Source organism: Drosophila simulans, chromosome 3L (genome assembly GCF_016746395.2).
Source record: "Drosophila simulans strain w501 chromosome 3L, Prin_Dsim_3.1, whole genome shotgun sequence".
Taxonomy (NCBI): Eukaryota; Metazoa; Arthropoda; class Insecta; order Diptera; family Drosophilidae; genus Drosophila; species Drosophila simulans.
This window is the reverse complement of record NC_052522.2, coordinates 13412763-13429963: the sequence shown is the minus strand read 5'-3', so window position 1 is coordinate 13429963 and position 17201 is coordinate 13412763. Positions and strand designations below refer to the sequence as shown.

Genomic DNA, 17201 nt, shown 5'->3' with positions numbered 1-17201 from the left:
TTTAGTTGCTAAGGCCAGAAAGAGATGACGCGCTGCAAAGTTGTAGATAGAGCTATACTACTATATGTACACACATATATGGAAAGAGACAACTTCTGTCGATGCTTCGTTTTTATTTTAATGTTTGGTCAGGGGAGAGTGGGCCTTGGGGTTGGGGACTGCATATTTAAAATTGAATATTTGCACGCCTTGAGCATTTCGGATTACAAAGATATACTTCACTTATGCGCACACAAACACACTCGAACGCCGAGCGTGTGCGTGTGCATGTGCATGTGTGTGTGAGTGTGTGAGTGTGCGTGTGGGCGTGTCGTGTTGTCATTTGCATGCGCTCTATGCGTTTGTGCTATTTGCACTGCTCAAAGCCATGTTAAGCGGTTTATTTTTTGTGTTGTATGCTAAGCACACAGCATTTTCTCGTCGAAAATTAAATTTAAAGAGCCTTGAACAGGGGAATATTAGGGACGCATGATGTGGCCAGAAATGGGTGAGAAGTAGGACAGTGAGAGGGTCCTTTTTGGGGGTATGTATAATTCCCTAAGCTGGACATGATCAGAATTTAAGAGATTCTTAAGTAATCTAGCTATCCGCTTAAGTACAATTTTTTGTGGCATTGAAAGTTGTTTATCGTATCTTTTTGCTTATTATTTCAAAGCTTAACTTGGAGTATATTGCTGTAATTATACATAAATATATAATTTTTAAGGCATTATCTTTGTACCATTTCCACTCACTGTTCATATACCGCTGGGTTATTATCCTTCTTAGCTTTTGTTTCTCCCGATTCCCTACCCATATCCTTTCATCTCACCTCAGGGCAGAGCTTTTCAAATTTAATATGAAATATGAATTCGCCTGATTTCATCAACTGCCGCGGCGGCGATGTGAGTTACACTTATACGTTCACTGTGGGTGTGTGAGTGTGTGCCAGAGATACATTTTCAAGTGTACACACGCTGCCTGCTGAGAAACGTACGCGATTGCTATTTACAAAAACACGCTGCCGTATGCCGCACACGATTTTCCAATTGAACTCACACGTGTACACACAGAGGCGGATACACGGATGCGGAGATACACAGATATGGCGACGAGTCCTGGCGATACGGATACATGCAGTCCTGCGAGTCCTGCGAGTCCTACGAGTCCTGCCAGTGATGCCACGATGCCAGCGATGCAGTCGTGCATTCAATCGCTGCGTCGTCACCTCGCCGAGAAGTTGGGTGCGGACCGCAGAGCGGGCTCCGACTGCCCGAAATCATTTCAAGTTAATAATAAATGGAGCATCATCATCAGACATCAAACCCGTAGAGCAAATATCGAGTATCCTTTTGCTCTGTTTGCGTTTGTATTTGCGTTTGTGTTTGTGTTTGCCTGTTTGCATTGCCATTGATTTATTTTATTTTTTTTTTTTGGCATGGGTTTTTCAATTTGCTGCAACCGAAGCAGCGGCGGCTTCTTCATGACATGTAATGAGCTGCCGCTGATGCCACTCCTGCGGCTCCTTGTGCGGCACGAATCAATTAAAATACGTGCCGGGCATTAGAAGAGTGCGGCGCATGTACGGCCCTGAGGATCCGGCTACGGATTCGGATTCAGGTTCGAATTCAGATTCCTGACTTGGCAATATTTCAATCAAACTTTTTTGCCACTCTACGGGGCGGCTGTGTAGCCGTCCAAATGGATATTTATGCTTATCATGCTTATGAGGAATTCACATTAGACTGAAAGTCAAGAGGCTGCCAACATGCCAACTCAATTGACAGTTGGCCAAGGCGGGGCACACGGGCACATGGAAAATATGTGTGTGGGCCCACACATATGTATAAATTTAGGTATATATACTATATATACTGTCATTCTGTTGACAGGCTAGGTAGCCCACGCTCAGACACTGACACACACTGGCAAATACACATGAGTGCGTGTTTGTTGCCCTTAACAGACATTTTCACAGTTGAGTGCGTTGTTTGGGCTCAGCCTCGTCCCTCCCCCAACCCCTTGGCCATCACTCTCCGGAGCCTTATATAATTTGTAAGCATTTCTAGCGCGCCTGCTGGTATGTAGCAAAAATTCTCCATGTTGCCGTTTCGCAAACTGATGGATTTGGGATGGTATGGTGATGGCTTGAGGGATGGGTCGTTCTTCTCGATTGCCCTTAAAGGTATGCTTTTAATGCCGCCCCCATCCGAAGCCGAAAAAATCAATTGGGTCATCGCCCCGAAATCACAGGAATTTAAATTTTCGCCATTTACAAGCCAAGAAATCTCATTTGGACATTCCTCGCCGGCCTACAATTTAATTAAATCGCAGAGAAACGAACTTTAACTTAGTTTTTACTTTTCAAATTGCAAATAATAAAAAAAAAATCCATACCACAATGAATTTATACCGAAGACCACTGATTATTTTTTATTGCCACCTTTAAAATTGATTTTAAGAAACACTGACTTAAAGAAATCAATTTGTCTGCTACAACAAAAGGGTTACGCAATCTAAGTCAATATTATTTACACCATGTGAATTGGGCACTGACTCGTCCTTTTTCGTGCTAATTAGTAATTTTTGAAAGAGGCTCGTCTCTGCCCTCAGAAAGTATTGATTAGCTTTCATTGGGCATTTCGGGCTGCTAATAAATTAGCAAAACTAATGTTTGTCTGACCTGACATTGGCTCGAAGTTTGGCTAATTAATGGCGAACCTTTCAAAGGGCTACACCTTGTTCCACATTTCGTTTTCGTTTTCTCTGGGTTTCCTTTAATGCTCGTTTCGAGAGTAAACAAAGTAATTTTTGTGGGGCAGGACCAGGCTTAGATGGTCATTAGCATGCGTTAAAATGGCGTTAAATGTGTAACGGAAACCGGGGAAAGCCAGCGAAAGGACATGGTCTACACGGAGTTTCGCTTTCATTTCCATATCTCTCTTTTTTTATACATTTCGTTGTATAATAAAAATGTCATAAATTTCTGGCCTTGCCGCGTGTTTCCCTCTTTCTGTTCGTTTTGTCGGTGTGTGTTAATTTTTTCTAATTGTCCGAAATTTAGATAATTACACGCCATTAATTATTTACATAATAATAACGTTCTTTTTCCTATACTTTCTTCATCGCGGGACGAGAGTTCGTTTTACAATTTTGTGGTTGACTCGACTGTGGGCGTGGCCATATACATACGTATGAACTCGTATATATCGATGTATATATATACAGATGCCGCGGTGGGGGGCGTAAAATTAAATTTACATAATTTATGACTTGCTCAGCAATGTTCATGGGCGTTGTGTTGCATAATTTTAGGCATTTTTGTTTATTGCGGCGTAAAATTTGAATTATGAATCAGGAATACCACCCGCTCCACTTTCGTCCACCCCCCACCCGCAAAATTCCAACTGCTTCCGTGCAAGGGTTACATTCTGAGGTTATTAGTAATTTATTTGCATATTTTGTGCCAGTGGAAGTGGATGGGTGGAGCAACCGCCGGCTGACGGACAGGAGCAGGAGATCAAGTGTCATACGACAGTCAAGTGTCGTGTCTTGAATGAAATTTAGCATTGAGTTGGGTTGGGACACGAGCACACGGGTGCGGTATGGGTGTTTCAAGGATTAGACTTTAACATTTAATTGATGATTTTCCTCTCGTTCGATCCCTCCACTTTCCGCACTTATTAACAGCTTTTGTCTAGCCCATTCGGATAATATATGAACCAATAAAGATTCTTCCATGGCCAAGGTTCAATGCCAGAACTTTAATTGCCACTTGCTAATTGCAAACTCCCACCAAAGGAAGCCCTGCAACAACCATAATACACACTTGCCATATTTCATACATCGAGATACATAAAGAATATAGATATTTCCCATTGAACGTGGCCCAGGCAGCCGACCAGACAGCATAAAAAGTGGAAGAAGCAGCCACTGATTAGTATCAAATGGTGGAGCAAGGAACAGGGAGCAGGGAGCAAGTAGCAGAGAGCGGGATCACGGAGGACGATATAGTTGGTTGGATGGTTGGTTGGTTGGTTGGTTGCCCTCCAGCCGAAGCTGAATCTCTGTGGCTGAGGAGGCAGTGAAAAACTTTTGATTAAGCTGCAGTTATGGCAGGTTGTTAGAGCGCAGAGAGAGCTGCTCTACAAGCCATTGTTTTGCTTGCTAGCTCGTTAGTTTGTTTTGCTTTTACCTCCAGCTGGTGGATCCTGGAACACCCTTTTTACTACCATGCCCCAACCCCCCGACCCCACCCATCGCACACATGACAGATGCTTGAGGCAACATTGTCTACTTTTAGGTGCTTTGCCAGTGACAAATTTCTCCACCGGGGGATTGGGGGAGAGAAAGTCTTTCGCCGAGTATCTGTGTCCACAAGCAGCAGCAGCAGCAGCATCAGCTCGAAAAAACTTTTGCATAAAACTTTGATGATTTTTGTTAGAGAAGATGAAGCGCAGCGAGCGGCGTTTTCAATAAGCAAAACCTAGAACTCCCCATCCAGTTCAGTTTACCCTCCAGCTAACCCCATAAAATATTACTTTTCTATCAACAAAAGTTGCCGGGGCCACTCAATTCGAAACCATTTTCCAAACTATCATCATCGTCGCCAGAGTGTGGAGAAAGCATCATAAAAATCGCTTTTCATGTGCTCCAAAGAGAAAAGGCGAAAGTCCGGGCTTGTAGGCGACCGCTGCCATAACAAAGCCATAAAACGTAGTTTTAATTGCATTTTCGTTGTTCCGTTTTATGTAGTTCGGCCATCGAATGCATAAAAACAACAACACACCACTGACCAAAGCGTTCTGAAAGCTCGGTCTCTGGCTTTTTGTGCTCCGGCTGGTTCAATGCGCCGCATTCTAATTGCACATGGGGATGGATGGGGATGGGGATGGATGGGATTGGGAGTGCGAGTTGGTTGGAGATTGGGGATTTTAGGAAGGCACTTACGGCTTGACTGGATCTCCGGATCTCTGTCCCTGTCGCTCTGCGTATTTCGCTTTGCTCACTTAGCGCTCGGGCATCATAAACTAACGCAGTTTATGGGTCCATGCACCCAGCACAGCCCCCCGAAAAGGACCACCCACAACAACGCTGGCAAGAGGGGGGATTGCTCGCAAAGCACTTGGCCAAGTTGGCACTTTCAGGCATTGCATATGCGTAGGCGGCGACACTGCGGCTAGTCTCGACCCCTCGACCTCCTGACCCCTCGAACTCGTCATGCCCGACTTGCTGGGGCGCTAAAATTTGCGGTTTAACGTTGCCACTGGCGCCTGTCGACTCTCAACTGTCGACTGCAACATCTTGCCACCCGACAACCACACCCAAAAGGACACTTTGTCATAAGCAATTGTGAAGGCTAATTGTGTCGAGGCAGGCATCTTTTGATTCCGCGCACCCAGTCCAACCCACTAACCACCCAAAATAGAAAAAAATAAGCAGAGAGCAAGGAAGAGAGCCAGATTTAATTAACATTTTGACTCTCAAAGGCTTCGGCTTTTGGCAACATTTAAATTTCAAATTATGTGCGCTAATTACGCGGCCAAAAGCCTTGGGTAAAACGGGGCTTGCGGGGAAGCCTTTTGCTGGCGTTAATAATTAGCCAGACTTTTGTGCAGAGTCAGAGATGCCTTAGAAGGGCATCCCGGCATCCCAGCATCCTGGCATCCAGGGCAGTCATGTGGCTTGGCCGGAGCACAAGTTAAATTTTCAGAAATTTCCACAACCTTTTACAGAGTTTCGACCGCTTCATAAATGGCCAGAAGTTCATTAACCAAGAGGAAAAGCGGGCCAGGCTCCATCAACACGGCATTGACTGGCCTGATCAATACGTGTGTACGTATATGTGCAGACTGCACTGATTTCTGCAGTCAAAGTCAGCCAATTGATGTGGCAGCCAGCTGCGGGCTTCCAGCAGTGATAAACCCTTCAGCAAAAAAATTGGAGGAAAAAATGAAAATCGAATGGGAAGGGATAGTGCTTTTTTAAGAGGGCACAACCTGCATTTAGCTTAGCTGCCTGCCTTTGAGATGCCTGGTGGTCTCAAGTTGAGCTGAAAACATTTTCCAATTTATTAAACCACGCCACATCAATCATTCGTCAGGATCGGCTGCAGGAGGAGCATCCCTCTCGCAGGACGTGCGACTAAATGAACATTTTTTCGGTTAAACATTGGTTTAAATTCTGCGGCGTCACCACATCGCCCCTTTCCCGCTGTCAACAACATGGCGATTGGCGTATAAAATCAACAAGGCTTCAGTTCATCGACCACTTAATTTATCCAGCTGAGCTTTGAGCAAAAGCAAAAGCGCATTTGTGTGTTGTCTGGCCAAGAGTGATGAAGTGGACTGGTCTGGCCGCGTATGGTGTGGGCGAAATTCAGCATTCCCTGGGTCAGACAGAGAAATGCACTTAATTGCCGTTGGCCGTGTTTAGCGGACCCTCAGTTCCAGCTGCAGCTACAATTAAGCGGGGCGAGCAAAAAATAGTAGCACCACCAGTACCGCCTGCAGTTTGGGCCTGGCTCCTCTCATTCATTATGCATTAATGTAAATACGGTAAATGCTGTCCAATCATTAACATAATTGAATTACAAACAAGCCCAATCGCAAGCAGAGAGCCCCCAAAAATTTCGACTCCGCTCCATGCGCGTGCATAAATCGCAATTTTAATTACTCGCCTCTGACTAATGGATTGTTCCGAAAAAACACGAATCCGTACCGGACTACACCATTAAATATTTCATATTGTGGGTGGGGATGGGCGGTTAGAGGACGAAGGGCTCGCCCACTTCCTCACTCGCCCACTTGCCCACTCACGGTTATATAAAGCAATTGAATTTTGCAGTTAAAAGCTTCAATCATTTTCAATTGCCGCAAACTAATGGCTGATTATAAAATATTCATGCGACAAGCGGCAGGCGATGAGACGACAGACTTCCATGCGGAGGCTAATGACAGGACTCGGTCGGTCCCAGGACCTCCACTGATAAGCCAATCTAAGGCCAGGAAGCCCGGGGGCGTGTCCAGAGCCGCCCATTTTGCCACTGTATGTGCGGTGCAAATAAATTACACCTGGGAGAGAGATATATGTATGTGTAGAAGAACCGAAAGGGTCTTCTTCTGGCTGATTATTGATTTGCTCGGGTTTCTGCGGTTTTTGGGGGGGAAAAGGATGGCCAGCCAACCGATTCGAACACTCTGTATAAAGCCCTCAATTAAGTTTTATTTTAATGCATTTCATTTGAACGTCTTTTAATGGGATTTTTCGTGCTCTGGCACGGGCATATTACTCATTTGCCATAAACCAAAAGGTGACCACAACACGTAGCCGTCCCAGAGCCATATCCACCCCACATTGAGACCCAAGCCCACTCCCAATCTCGATCCCGAGTGGATGAAGAGAGAGAGAGAGAGAACGTTAAGTGTTGGCTGGCCAGAATCGACATGGGTCGCTTGGGTGAGATTTAAGCTTTAATGATGCATGAAGCGGCACAGGATGTGGCTGCCCAGTCGTGGGTAAAAGGCAATGAGCGCAAATGTGCAGGAGCGACAGGACAGGAGATGGGCTTGCATATTGAGTGGCATTTAAATGCTTGAAAATGCTTCGCTGGCCAAATGTGTTTTGGGAGGTGTTTATGAAGAGGTCCTCCGCCGACCTCTTCTCTACTCGACACGACCACCAACGAAAGTTGATTGAATTTGAATGCGGGGGGCGGCGGACTGGCCAATGCCGATGCCGACCACCGATTTAATGGAAATGGCCTTTCCTGCTAACACCGTTAACGCTAAAGCTCTTTTAAGCGTCACTCTTGTTTCGGCCAAATATTAATTTGCTCTTTTTTCTTCTCTTCTCTTTGCAGATGAACCGTGCTTTACAGCTGAAGCCAGCTGAAAATGAAAGTCGCAGCGGTAAGTAATCACCTGCCATATTCATTTATGCCCCACACACCCAGAACTGTGGACTCCCCGCCAGAAAATCAATTTGTGAGTCTCCATAGGTGACCCAAAACAAATAATTACGAAAAACTTGACCCGTCTTCGTTTTGGGGCGAAAGTTTTTGTGCCAAAGCACTCAGCCGAGAAGTGCAGAGGCAGCCAAAGTTTTTGCCGCCCCCCACACATCTAAGCATCCTCGCCTGCTATTTTCAACACCTACAACACACGTCAGCAAAAATTACGGGCGCACTTCGATAAACTGTCAAAACTGTCTGCAAAAATTTGACATTTCACAAAAAAAAAAAAAACACAAAAAAACAGAACAGAGCCGAACCGAAGCGAAGCGAACCTCGAAAAAATACTTGGAAAAGGTAGAGAAAATGGGAAAAGCGTATAGCAAAACAACGTTGAACTGTCAATGGCAGTCAGCCGGGGCAAAGTGGAGCGGGAGCGGGAACAGGAGCAGGAGCAGGACACGCTGGCCAGGGCGCCATATTGTTTTTACTGGGCCCCTCACACAGTTGTCGAGCTTCACGCTTGTTTGTGACAGCCCATCGACCCAAGTCCCCTCGATATAACCCTCCACCTCCCCTGCAGCGCACAGCAGAAAAAGAATGATAAAGATTTGCATAATTTACACAGCACTTCAACTTTGTTTTTTGGGTCAGGCCGTCGTGGCCCAAGTAGTTGTTGCTTTGATAAACTTATTGACAGGCTCATTATGCAGCAGCTTCAAAGTAATTTCAATATTCCCACCCGCTGTGGGTTAGATCCGGATCATCGGCCCATCTTCCCATCTGCCCATCATCCCCGACGCCATCCCATGAAAACCGCTCAATGAAAAGGTACAATCGCACAAAAGTATGGTACACATTTCGCAATCATCGCAGGATGCCCCACGGGCTGAATTGGACTAAAAGTCAGTGCACTCCGCAATCTTTTAAGACATTTTGCAGCTGGCAGCGCTTATCACTGCAGAGCAGAGAATGCCAGCGCCCGAAAATGTCCATTGCACAAATTGCTTGTGCACACACACCAGCGCCAGGACTTCAACTTCAGCGCGAGAGGGGTGGAGTCCTGTGGAAGGACACAGCCATTGCTCATAACAGTCGCTGTCGCTGGTGGCTGTGTGGCACAAAAACCTTGACAAAGTTGATGTGTCAAATCAGCAGCGAGCGCAGGACCCTCCTCCGGATGACCTTTAAACTTTGGCAAAGGACATGAAAGCACTAATCGTTACGTTGCTCCCTTTATTCATCCGTTTCTTCTTCGGCTGCTGCTTCGATTTCGCTTTGCTGCCGCTGCAGAGCGCTCTGCTCCTTTTGGTCCTTTGCTCTCTCTCTGGCAACAATTTAAACTTTTCTAATCCGCTGGGGATTGGGAACTTGAAGCAACTCTCGACTCAGCTCAACTCTGCCAACTTGCCGGCAATCTGTCCGCACAATGGTGGACCTGGTCTATAGGGCTAGAGCTTGGACTTCGGCTTCGCCAAGGACTAGGACGTACAGCTTCCAAGAAGCAGGCCCACCAAACCATCAGCGACGCAATCAAGTCGACATTTTTGTTTGTTGCTTTGTTTGCCCCATCCTTATACTCACTCTGTTGGCCGAGTTGGAACAAATTTCTAAGAAATTAAAGCGCTAAACTTTTTGGGCCGCTATCAGCAGAGCACTTGGCAACTCGGCACCAAGTCCTGCGACTTTTGACTTCGCCTGTTTGTGCCTGTGTGTGTAAAAAGGATCTTTGGCTTTGGCTCTTTTGGTTTAGGCCAAAATGCAATTAGACAAGGACAAGTTTAATTGCTGGTCTGCCGGCTGCTGCAAGTTTTCACCCGCTGACATTTGCATTTTTCAGCCTCACAAAGATGCGTAATTTATTTAAACTCAAATCAAGCATGAAATGTGAGTGGTGCGGGTTAGGTATATGAATATATTTATTCCAGAGTTGACAAGTGCTGAAGGAACACTGATTGAAAAGGGTTGTATGCCCCCACGCAAATCTCCTGCTCGGCCTGCTAACTTCATCAATTTTAACTTACTGAGGCAGGCATTGTTGACATGTCTGGGCTTTGACCAAGCCAAACCATTGCTTGCCAATCCGAGAACGAAACCTTAAATCCCAAGCCAACAGGACCTCGAGTACAATTTGTTGCCTTTGTCTTTCATCTGGTGTCCTGTGTCCTTCGTCCCGACAACGTTTGTCGCATTTGCAATCTACTGTGCCATATCTGAGTCTGATGACTTTCGTTTCATTGGCACACACACACACACACATACACATGTCCTTGCTTAGTTATTTATCTTGATATTCCCGCCCACACACACATACACTTACACACCATGCTTCATCATTATCAAACTCATATTGTCGTCTGCCTTTTCCCTCCCGTTTCTTCTCCTTCCTTCACGCGTAATTTGTACTTGTCTAACACGTAATGATGTCACGTAAATTGCATACGTTCGCTTGCGTTCTACGTTGACGTGTTACGTTTGATATTCCTGGGCTGCAGGACGAGCGACTTAAAGTCAAATTAATATCACTCATACGACCCGTAAGCGAAAAGAATCTGCCTTTAGCTGGGCAAACGAAACATAAATTGTGAAATCCCCGCCATTTCCCCACGCCGAGGCACGGACTACGCACAGATTTATGTTTCTAACTACGCATTAATTTCCTTACCTTTATCCCTGACTCCTTGTCACACGTCAGTAAATCAGATGACGCTCCAGCCCTCTTCCACCTGGGGCACTTCCCGTCTCGCCTCATCCATCATACTTATAAATATTCATTTCCTTCTGCGGTACGAGCGGGGGTATTCCAGGGGAATGATTGCAAAAGATTAAAAATCAACTCCATAAAAATTTCCTCACATCCCTCACCTGATGATAAATGACAGTCGAAAATTAACCAAAAAAATACCCAGTCTTGAAAAGGTAGAAAGAACATTAATGTTGGGAACGATATGTGCAGACCCCATGGGTACGTCAACGTAGAAACTGCCGGCGAAAGTAAACTTTTTCGAGAGCTCATTATAGACAACGTCTGATCAAATTGAAAAGCAATGAGCTATGAAACAGAAACCCCATTCCACTACTTCTGCTAATAAGCAGGCTGCGAAAAGTTTTAGGGCGAAAACTAATAATAATAATAATACGCAGTGTTGGCCGCTACCAATTCCCGACCAAAAAAACTTTTCTCATTTCGTTTGCTGCCTTTCACTCTCCCCCCTACACAAGCCCCCTTTTCTTACGCCTGATTACGCATTTGAATTGTGTTTTCCCACTTTTCCCTTGCCAAAGTGCTACAGCGAAGAGTATCCTTTTGACCATAAAGTAGGCGGCACACACTACCTCTACCTGCTGGCGGCGGCCTTATTAGTCTCAAACATTTTTATGGCAGCACTCGCAATTTCATTAGCGCAAATAAAGAGCGACAAATTCAATTGAATTTGTAATATAGATTGACTGCCAATGATGATTGGCTTCAGCTGCGACCGCGGATGCCACTTCTTTTATCTGTCCCACATGCGTATGTATGTGTGTGTTCGTTTTTTGTGGGGTGCAAATTAAAAGGACGGGGATATTCGCCACTAAGCCCCAAATAACAAAGCCTCCGAGCCCAGACAAAAGGCATAAATAAAGCCAAGGCAGCATCTACGCCTAAAAGCAGACATCAATTTCTGCCTTTCTGCGTTATTCTTCCCACTTCTCTTCCTTTTTCTGCTCTTCTCGTCTCGTCTCCTCTCTTCCTTTCGCTTCTCAGTCGGCGGAGCTCAATTCTTTAATCAGCTTAAATTCACACGTACCAAAAGCGACGCACAGCCATTGATTGGAGGCTTACCCTCCCCGAAAAGTCCTTTCCAGGACTCGGTTCCTTTTTTTCTGCTCCTGCGGCTGAGACTACGCTGCTTTTATCAAAGCCAGTTCAAAGGCTCGTATGTGTATTTAGGCTTTTATTGTTTTTGACCTTTTTTCCCCAGCAGACGAAATAAAAATCGATTTTTTTCGCACACACTTTCGCACTGACAACTCACGCACAAAATTCAGTGACGGAAAAGCGAAAGAAAAGGAAAAGCCAGCTCAAATAAAAGTAAATCACAAGCATCGCTGTTGGCAGCATTCACAAGTTCAAATAAGCGATAATAAGTATTTATGGGCGGGGCAAGCAGATTCGGTTTCGTATTATATATATACAGTTGGAAGGCCCAGAACAGCCTGCTAAATGCGTTTTAATGTTTTTTAAACTTTTGCCCTGCTCTCGCCAACGCTCGCCCTTAAATATTTAAGTATACTTTTAGGCGATTCAAACGGCCGTATAGTTTCCTTTTCATTCCCTTCGACAGTTTCAGTTCCCGGCTGCGCATCATTTTTCTTCGTTGCTTGATTTTGTTTTTACGAGCGACTGAAGCCTGTCAATTGGCTGAATGCCTCGTAAAAATGCCAGAGGCCTACAAAAAAACTTCCCTTTTAAGCAACCAGAATACAAAATAAAAAAAAACAACGGGGCCAGGAAAAACGAAAAGAAAACGATTTGTTATGTTTTCCCAGCGCAGCGCCAACAGGAAACGGAAGAGCACACGAAGACCATTTTGTCTCTTTCGCTCTGTTTTGTTTTTAGTTTGTTATTTTGTTTTCCTTGGCCCACTGCTTAGGCCTGCCAAATGTCATCATTAGCGTTTCAATTGCCATTTTAGTCCGTGACACTTGAAACATTTGCATAAAATACCAAAAGTCAAGTTTGTTGACGTAGACATTTTTGATGGGAGGCTTCTTTCATGTTTACCTTTGGCAGCAGAGTGAAACGCGGGTCTCAAGTAACCGAAGTCAATATGCCCTACTCTAAAATTGTAGAGTGCATACATTTGGAGAAAAAAGACGCCAAAAATCGGGGGCTTAATGGTAAATTAATTTATAAAAGTTGTACGCTTTAGATCCTAATTTCAGCAAGAGTTTGAATTAGATACTATACTATTGTAGCAGACCACTGAGTTTGAGCAGGTTCTTAAGCCATTTACTAGAATCCTATGTATTCTCCCATCCACAACCAATTTATGAGCCATTTCGGCTTATTGAAAACGGGTTGGCGTCGCTTAGCCACGATTAAGGTCTTTTTGGCCTAGCTTCCTCTTTCAGTCAGGTGCACCCCGCTGGACACAGCACAAAAACATTTCTTTCTGGCCGATCTTATCGGTGCGGCAATTGTCTGACGCTTTTTGCCCCGGGTCTCGGCTTTTGGGGTGTCTTCATTTTTGTTTTGGCCAAGGGCCAATGATAAGCGACACGCAAACGCGACACTTTCGTGTGATGATATTGCAGAGAAGCGGGGGCATGGGAATAAAAAGGTGAAATTGTGGCCGCAATCAATAGACTTAGATGATTGCTGGAGCCGCCAGGGGTCGGCGGGGCGTACGTGTAATATAAAAAGTAATTATTTCTTATGCAATATGGGCGCCCGGTGTGGATAAGCATCTGGAACAGCATTTTATTGTCGCGGAGCGGGGGGAACGGAAGATGGAGGCGCATTGTTTTTAATTGTTTGTCGTGGCAGAGTAGCCAGGCTTCTTTTTGCAACACAGAAAATGCAATATAGATCGTAATCTTAATTGCATTTAGAGTGCCCCGCATTGTAGGTTAATAATCATAAATGTTATGGTAATAGTTACGAGTGTTGGGTCACTCCAAAGGGAAGGGCACTCGGCTGGGGGCGTGGCAGGCGGTGTACAGTTTAGTAATTGTCAAGCGTTTCAGTTACAGTGTGTTGTGGTTGCAACCATTTAGGGATTTAAAGCCCGAGTAAATAGCAGTAAATCAATATGGCAATGTAAGTGAGAAAATTATTATTGCTTGAATATTTTACTTTGTTCTCAAATGAAGTGATTTTAAGACTTATAAAATATTAAAACGAAGTTCAAGCAGTCAAGTTCTTTGCTTTGCTGCGCCCAATACGATTTTTCATGTCCTGCTTCAAATCCTGCAGCAGCTTCCTTCTTAAAAGCCCCATTCCTCCTTACTTAAGCGTGATCGGGAGTGATTGACCTAGCTGTGGGCTAGTTCTGTTTATGAGCAGGGGTGAAAAACAAACAAGTCAGCTAGCACAACATAGCAGGACTAAGGAATATAAGCTGCACATACTTTAAATGCAGTCGGCGGTGGGAGAAGATGGCTCCGAGAATCCTACGGAATCGTGCACATGACTTTGAAGCGACTTTGAGGCAGGCAACACTGGTGAAAGCAGAAAGAAGAAAGGAAAAAGGACAGGCGCAGGACACGTGAGGAACATTAATCTTTTCTGCACCACTGACAAGTCAAGACAGTCGCCGCTCCTAGCTGCTATCCCTGCTTAATGAGCTGTGGCTCTCTGACTGGGCATTAAAAATTATGAAAAGACGGGCAAAAAACTGCTTGGCGGCAAATGCATTTAAAATGCAATAATAAAAATGATAATGGCATTATAATACTAAACACAGACATGCCCAGCCACAGAGCAGCCTTCGCATTTAGAAACAATGGGCAACAGGAAGGCAGCAGAGCGCATTTGATGGCAGAAAGTATGCTACATTACATTACTTGCAGCTCGTTAATTTTTATAGCTGCTGCCTTAATATGAAATGTTGTTAGGACGACAGAAGGCCACCTACGCCCTAATATTGATTTCACCTAAATTAACACACGCCGAGAAAACTTGTCGCCAGAATAAAAACAAACAAAATTCACCCGAAAAACTTATTTCTCCCCTGTTGTGGCGTTCGTCCCCCGTTGTTATTTTTATGAGACTTTTCATATTATTTTACTTTTTGGCTGCCTCGACTCTTGGCTTTAATGTGCCAAAATTTCCACGCAAACACCCCGCCACCCGCTGTCAGCCAACTGGCCAAAACATGTCTTTGCTCTCTGGCAGCCCTCCTCCGACGTCTTCTATTAACTTATCAAGATTTGTAAAGTATATGAGCCGAGTACACGTATATATATATAAATGTATATATATGTAAGTGTGGTGGGGCAAGGAACGCATAAAACTGCTATCTGTCTCCTTTACACGTCCCCGTCTGGGAATGGTTCAGAGATATGGCCAAATGGCGTGTTGGCAGGCCACAAGGAGCTGCGGCCGATAGGAGTCCTGCGGTCGGTTAATACATTAGAGCAGCTACACAGGATATGGAAATTATTCGAGGCTACAACCCACTTCCTTGCACCCCGATCCTCTCGAACGTGTCACAAAAACTATGCAACAATATTCGCCAGTGACTGCTTTTAGCCAAGTCTCTCGTCACCGGTCAGGAGTAAATGCACTTGCAACTGCATCGCCACAGCACATCAATGACCTGACAGATAAGGGAGCTGGACGGAGGACTACATCGCCCATGGGTTACACTTCGAGAAAACCGAACCCTAATCTTGAAATTATGTGTATTTGGAAGCAAGATGTTGGATGCGCCGCACACAAATTTGATCTATTAAAAATTCTATCCCGATATTTCCGATAGGGGTTTTCCTTTTTTGAAATTTAATTTTTGTCGAGTGCAATCCCTGTTCAGATTCCTGACTGACGACCCATTGCTCTGCTGTTGTTTTCGTCTAGCGTTGATTCTACGTTAGATGTGTGTGTTTGCTTTGTTTACGGGATACGGGATGCAGTCGGTTGTGTGGGCGTGTGTAGGTTTGGCTTCTGCTAACTAACTCGACGGCCGGCAGGACGCTTAAGCCTTCAATAACAGGAGCCAGCAGCAACTAAACTTTTTAGCCTTTTTGTTATGGCATAGGATCAGGAGAGCGTAGCCGAACCAGAAGCGAAAAACAACAGGCAGCCAGAAGAATTTATATGATAAGCGTAGGACAGGCAAAGCGTTTCGGGGTCCGTCAACGTGAACTCCAGGGTCGTCGTGGCCCTGGTCCCGGTCCGAATCCGTCCGAATCCGTCCATGTCCTGTGAGCCTCAGTGGGAGTCTCCTATCAACAAGAGAGAGCGAGTGGGAAAACACAAAATATGACAGCAGCAGGAGGCCTTTTGTTCTCCTCCTCGGCAGACAAACAACATCAAAAATAACAACAGGCAACAACAACTATAAGTCCAATATGTACGCTTTAAGCATAGCATATTAGTTTGTTCTAGGGGCGGACTTTTTTGGGTGGGAGTCGGGGTTGGCCTCTCCGAAAAGTGAAAAAGAGGATTCCCAAATAGCCAGCACAGTCCTGAGCCTGATGTAGTTTGTTGTGTGAAGACAACAACAACGGCAAATATTGTTTGTAAAGCCAAATGCATGCAGGATCTGGCCAAGAGAAGGAGGAGCAGCAGTGGGAGGATGACGGGTGGTGCCAGGAGGACAGACAAAGGCTTCATCGTGCGGGTCAGCGAGCTTCGCTGCATGACTTGCTGCACTGCATAGATGGATGGATGGATGGATGGATAGATGGATGGCCGGCTGAATGGATGACTTGCCCACCGGCCCCAACCCTCCAAATATAGATAGATATATAGATGGCCGTATGACTCGACTATGTTTTGTTGCCGGCCACATTTGCCCCGAGCAAATATCCCTCTATATATACTCCCATTCCCTTTCCCCGAAAACAACAGGCGATTTGTTGGGGTAAGTGCATTGCTACCGAGTGGATTGCCGAGCTTTAAGTTTACTTTTGCATAGCAAACAGGCAGAATGCCAACGGGCGGTTCGATTAGCCCACCTTATCAGCTCATTTCGCTCACAAATTTACTGTGGGTCCAAGCACCCAGGTCGACGGACCAACCTGACCAGGCGAAAAAGTTATTTGATGAATGCCCATAGTTCTTTGCTCTATCCCCATCTCCCTATCCCCCTCTCTCTCCCTCGCTCGCCCTCTACTTTCTCCACCAACTTTGGCTATAACTCGCAATTTGTGCCAAGCAATTATGAGTTTTCTTCAAAACAGTTTTCATCTTCTGGGCAGGATATAATGTTGCCAGGACGAGTCTCGGTCGTCTGTGTGCATTGTTTTTAATGTTCTCTGGCAGGGCAAATGTAATGCAATATAAAACAAAAAGAACGAGAGGCGAACAAAAAAAAATGAGCAAAAGGCATTAAAAGGAAATGCTCACTTTCAAGTTGTTTGTCTCTCTATCTCGTTTGCCCCTCTGTGTGCGCACACAATTGTCGAGCAGAGTCCTGCGTCCTGCGCCGAGTCCTGCTCGAATCCTCAGTCGAGTCCTCATTGCCATTCCCATTCCCATTCTCGTTCTGTTCTATCTTGTTTGCCTCAAGTTGCACATTTTCTTGTTGCACTGTTTGACGTAATTATAATTGAAGTGAAG

At 45.2% G+C, this 17201-nt stretch overlaps 1 protein-coding gene across 14 annotated transcripts in view; it reads left to right on the top strand.

Annotated features, from left to right (window-relative positions):
• Positions 1-17201, top strand: part of LOC6737975 (CUGBP Elav-like family member 4) — a 263089-nt gene that overhangs the window by 152687 nt on the left and 93201 nt on the right. For 13 of the 14 annotated variants that reach the window (XM_016169627.3, XM_039292971.2, XM_039292968.2 and 10 more), the window contains one exon: positions 7841-7889. In XM_016169627.3, the coding sequence (XP_016031748.1) occupies positions 7841-7889 (49 nt within the window). The remainder of the gene's footprint in view (positions 1-7840; positions 7890-17201) is intronic. The other variant, XM_039292972.2, reaches the window with a different exon arrangement.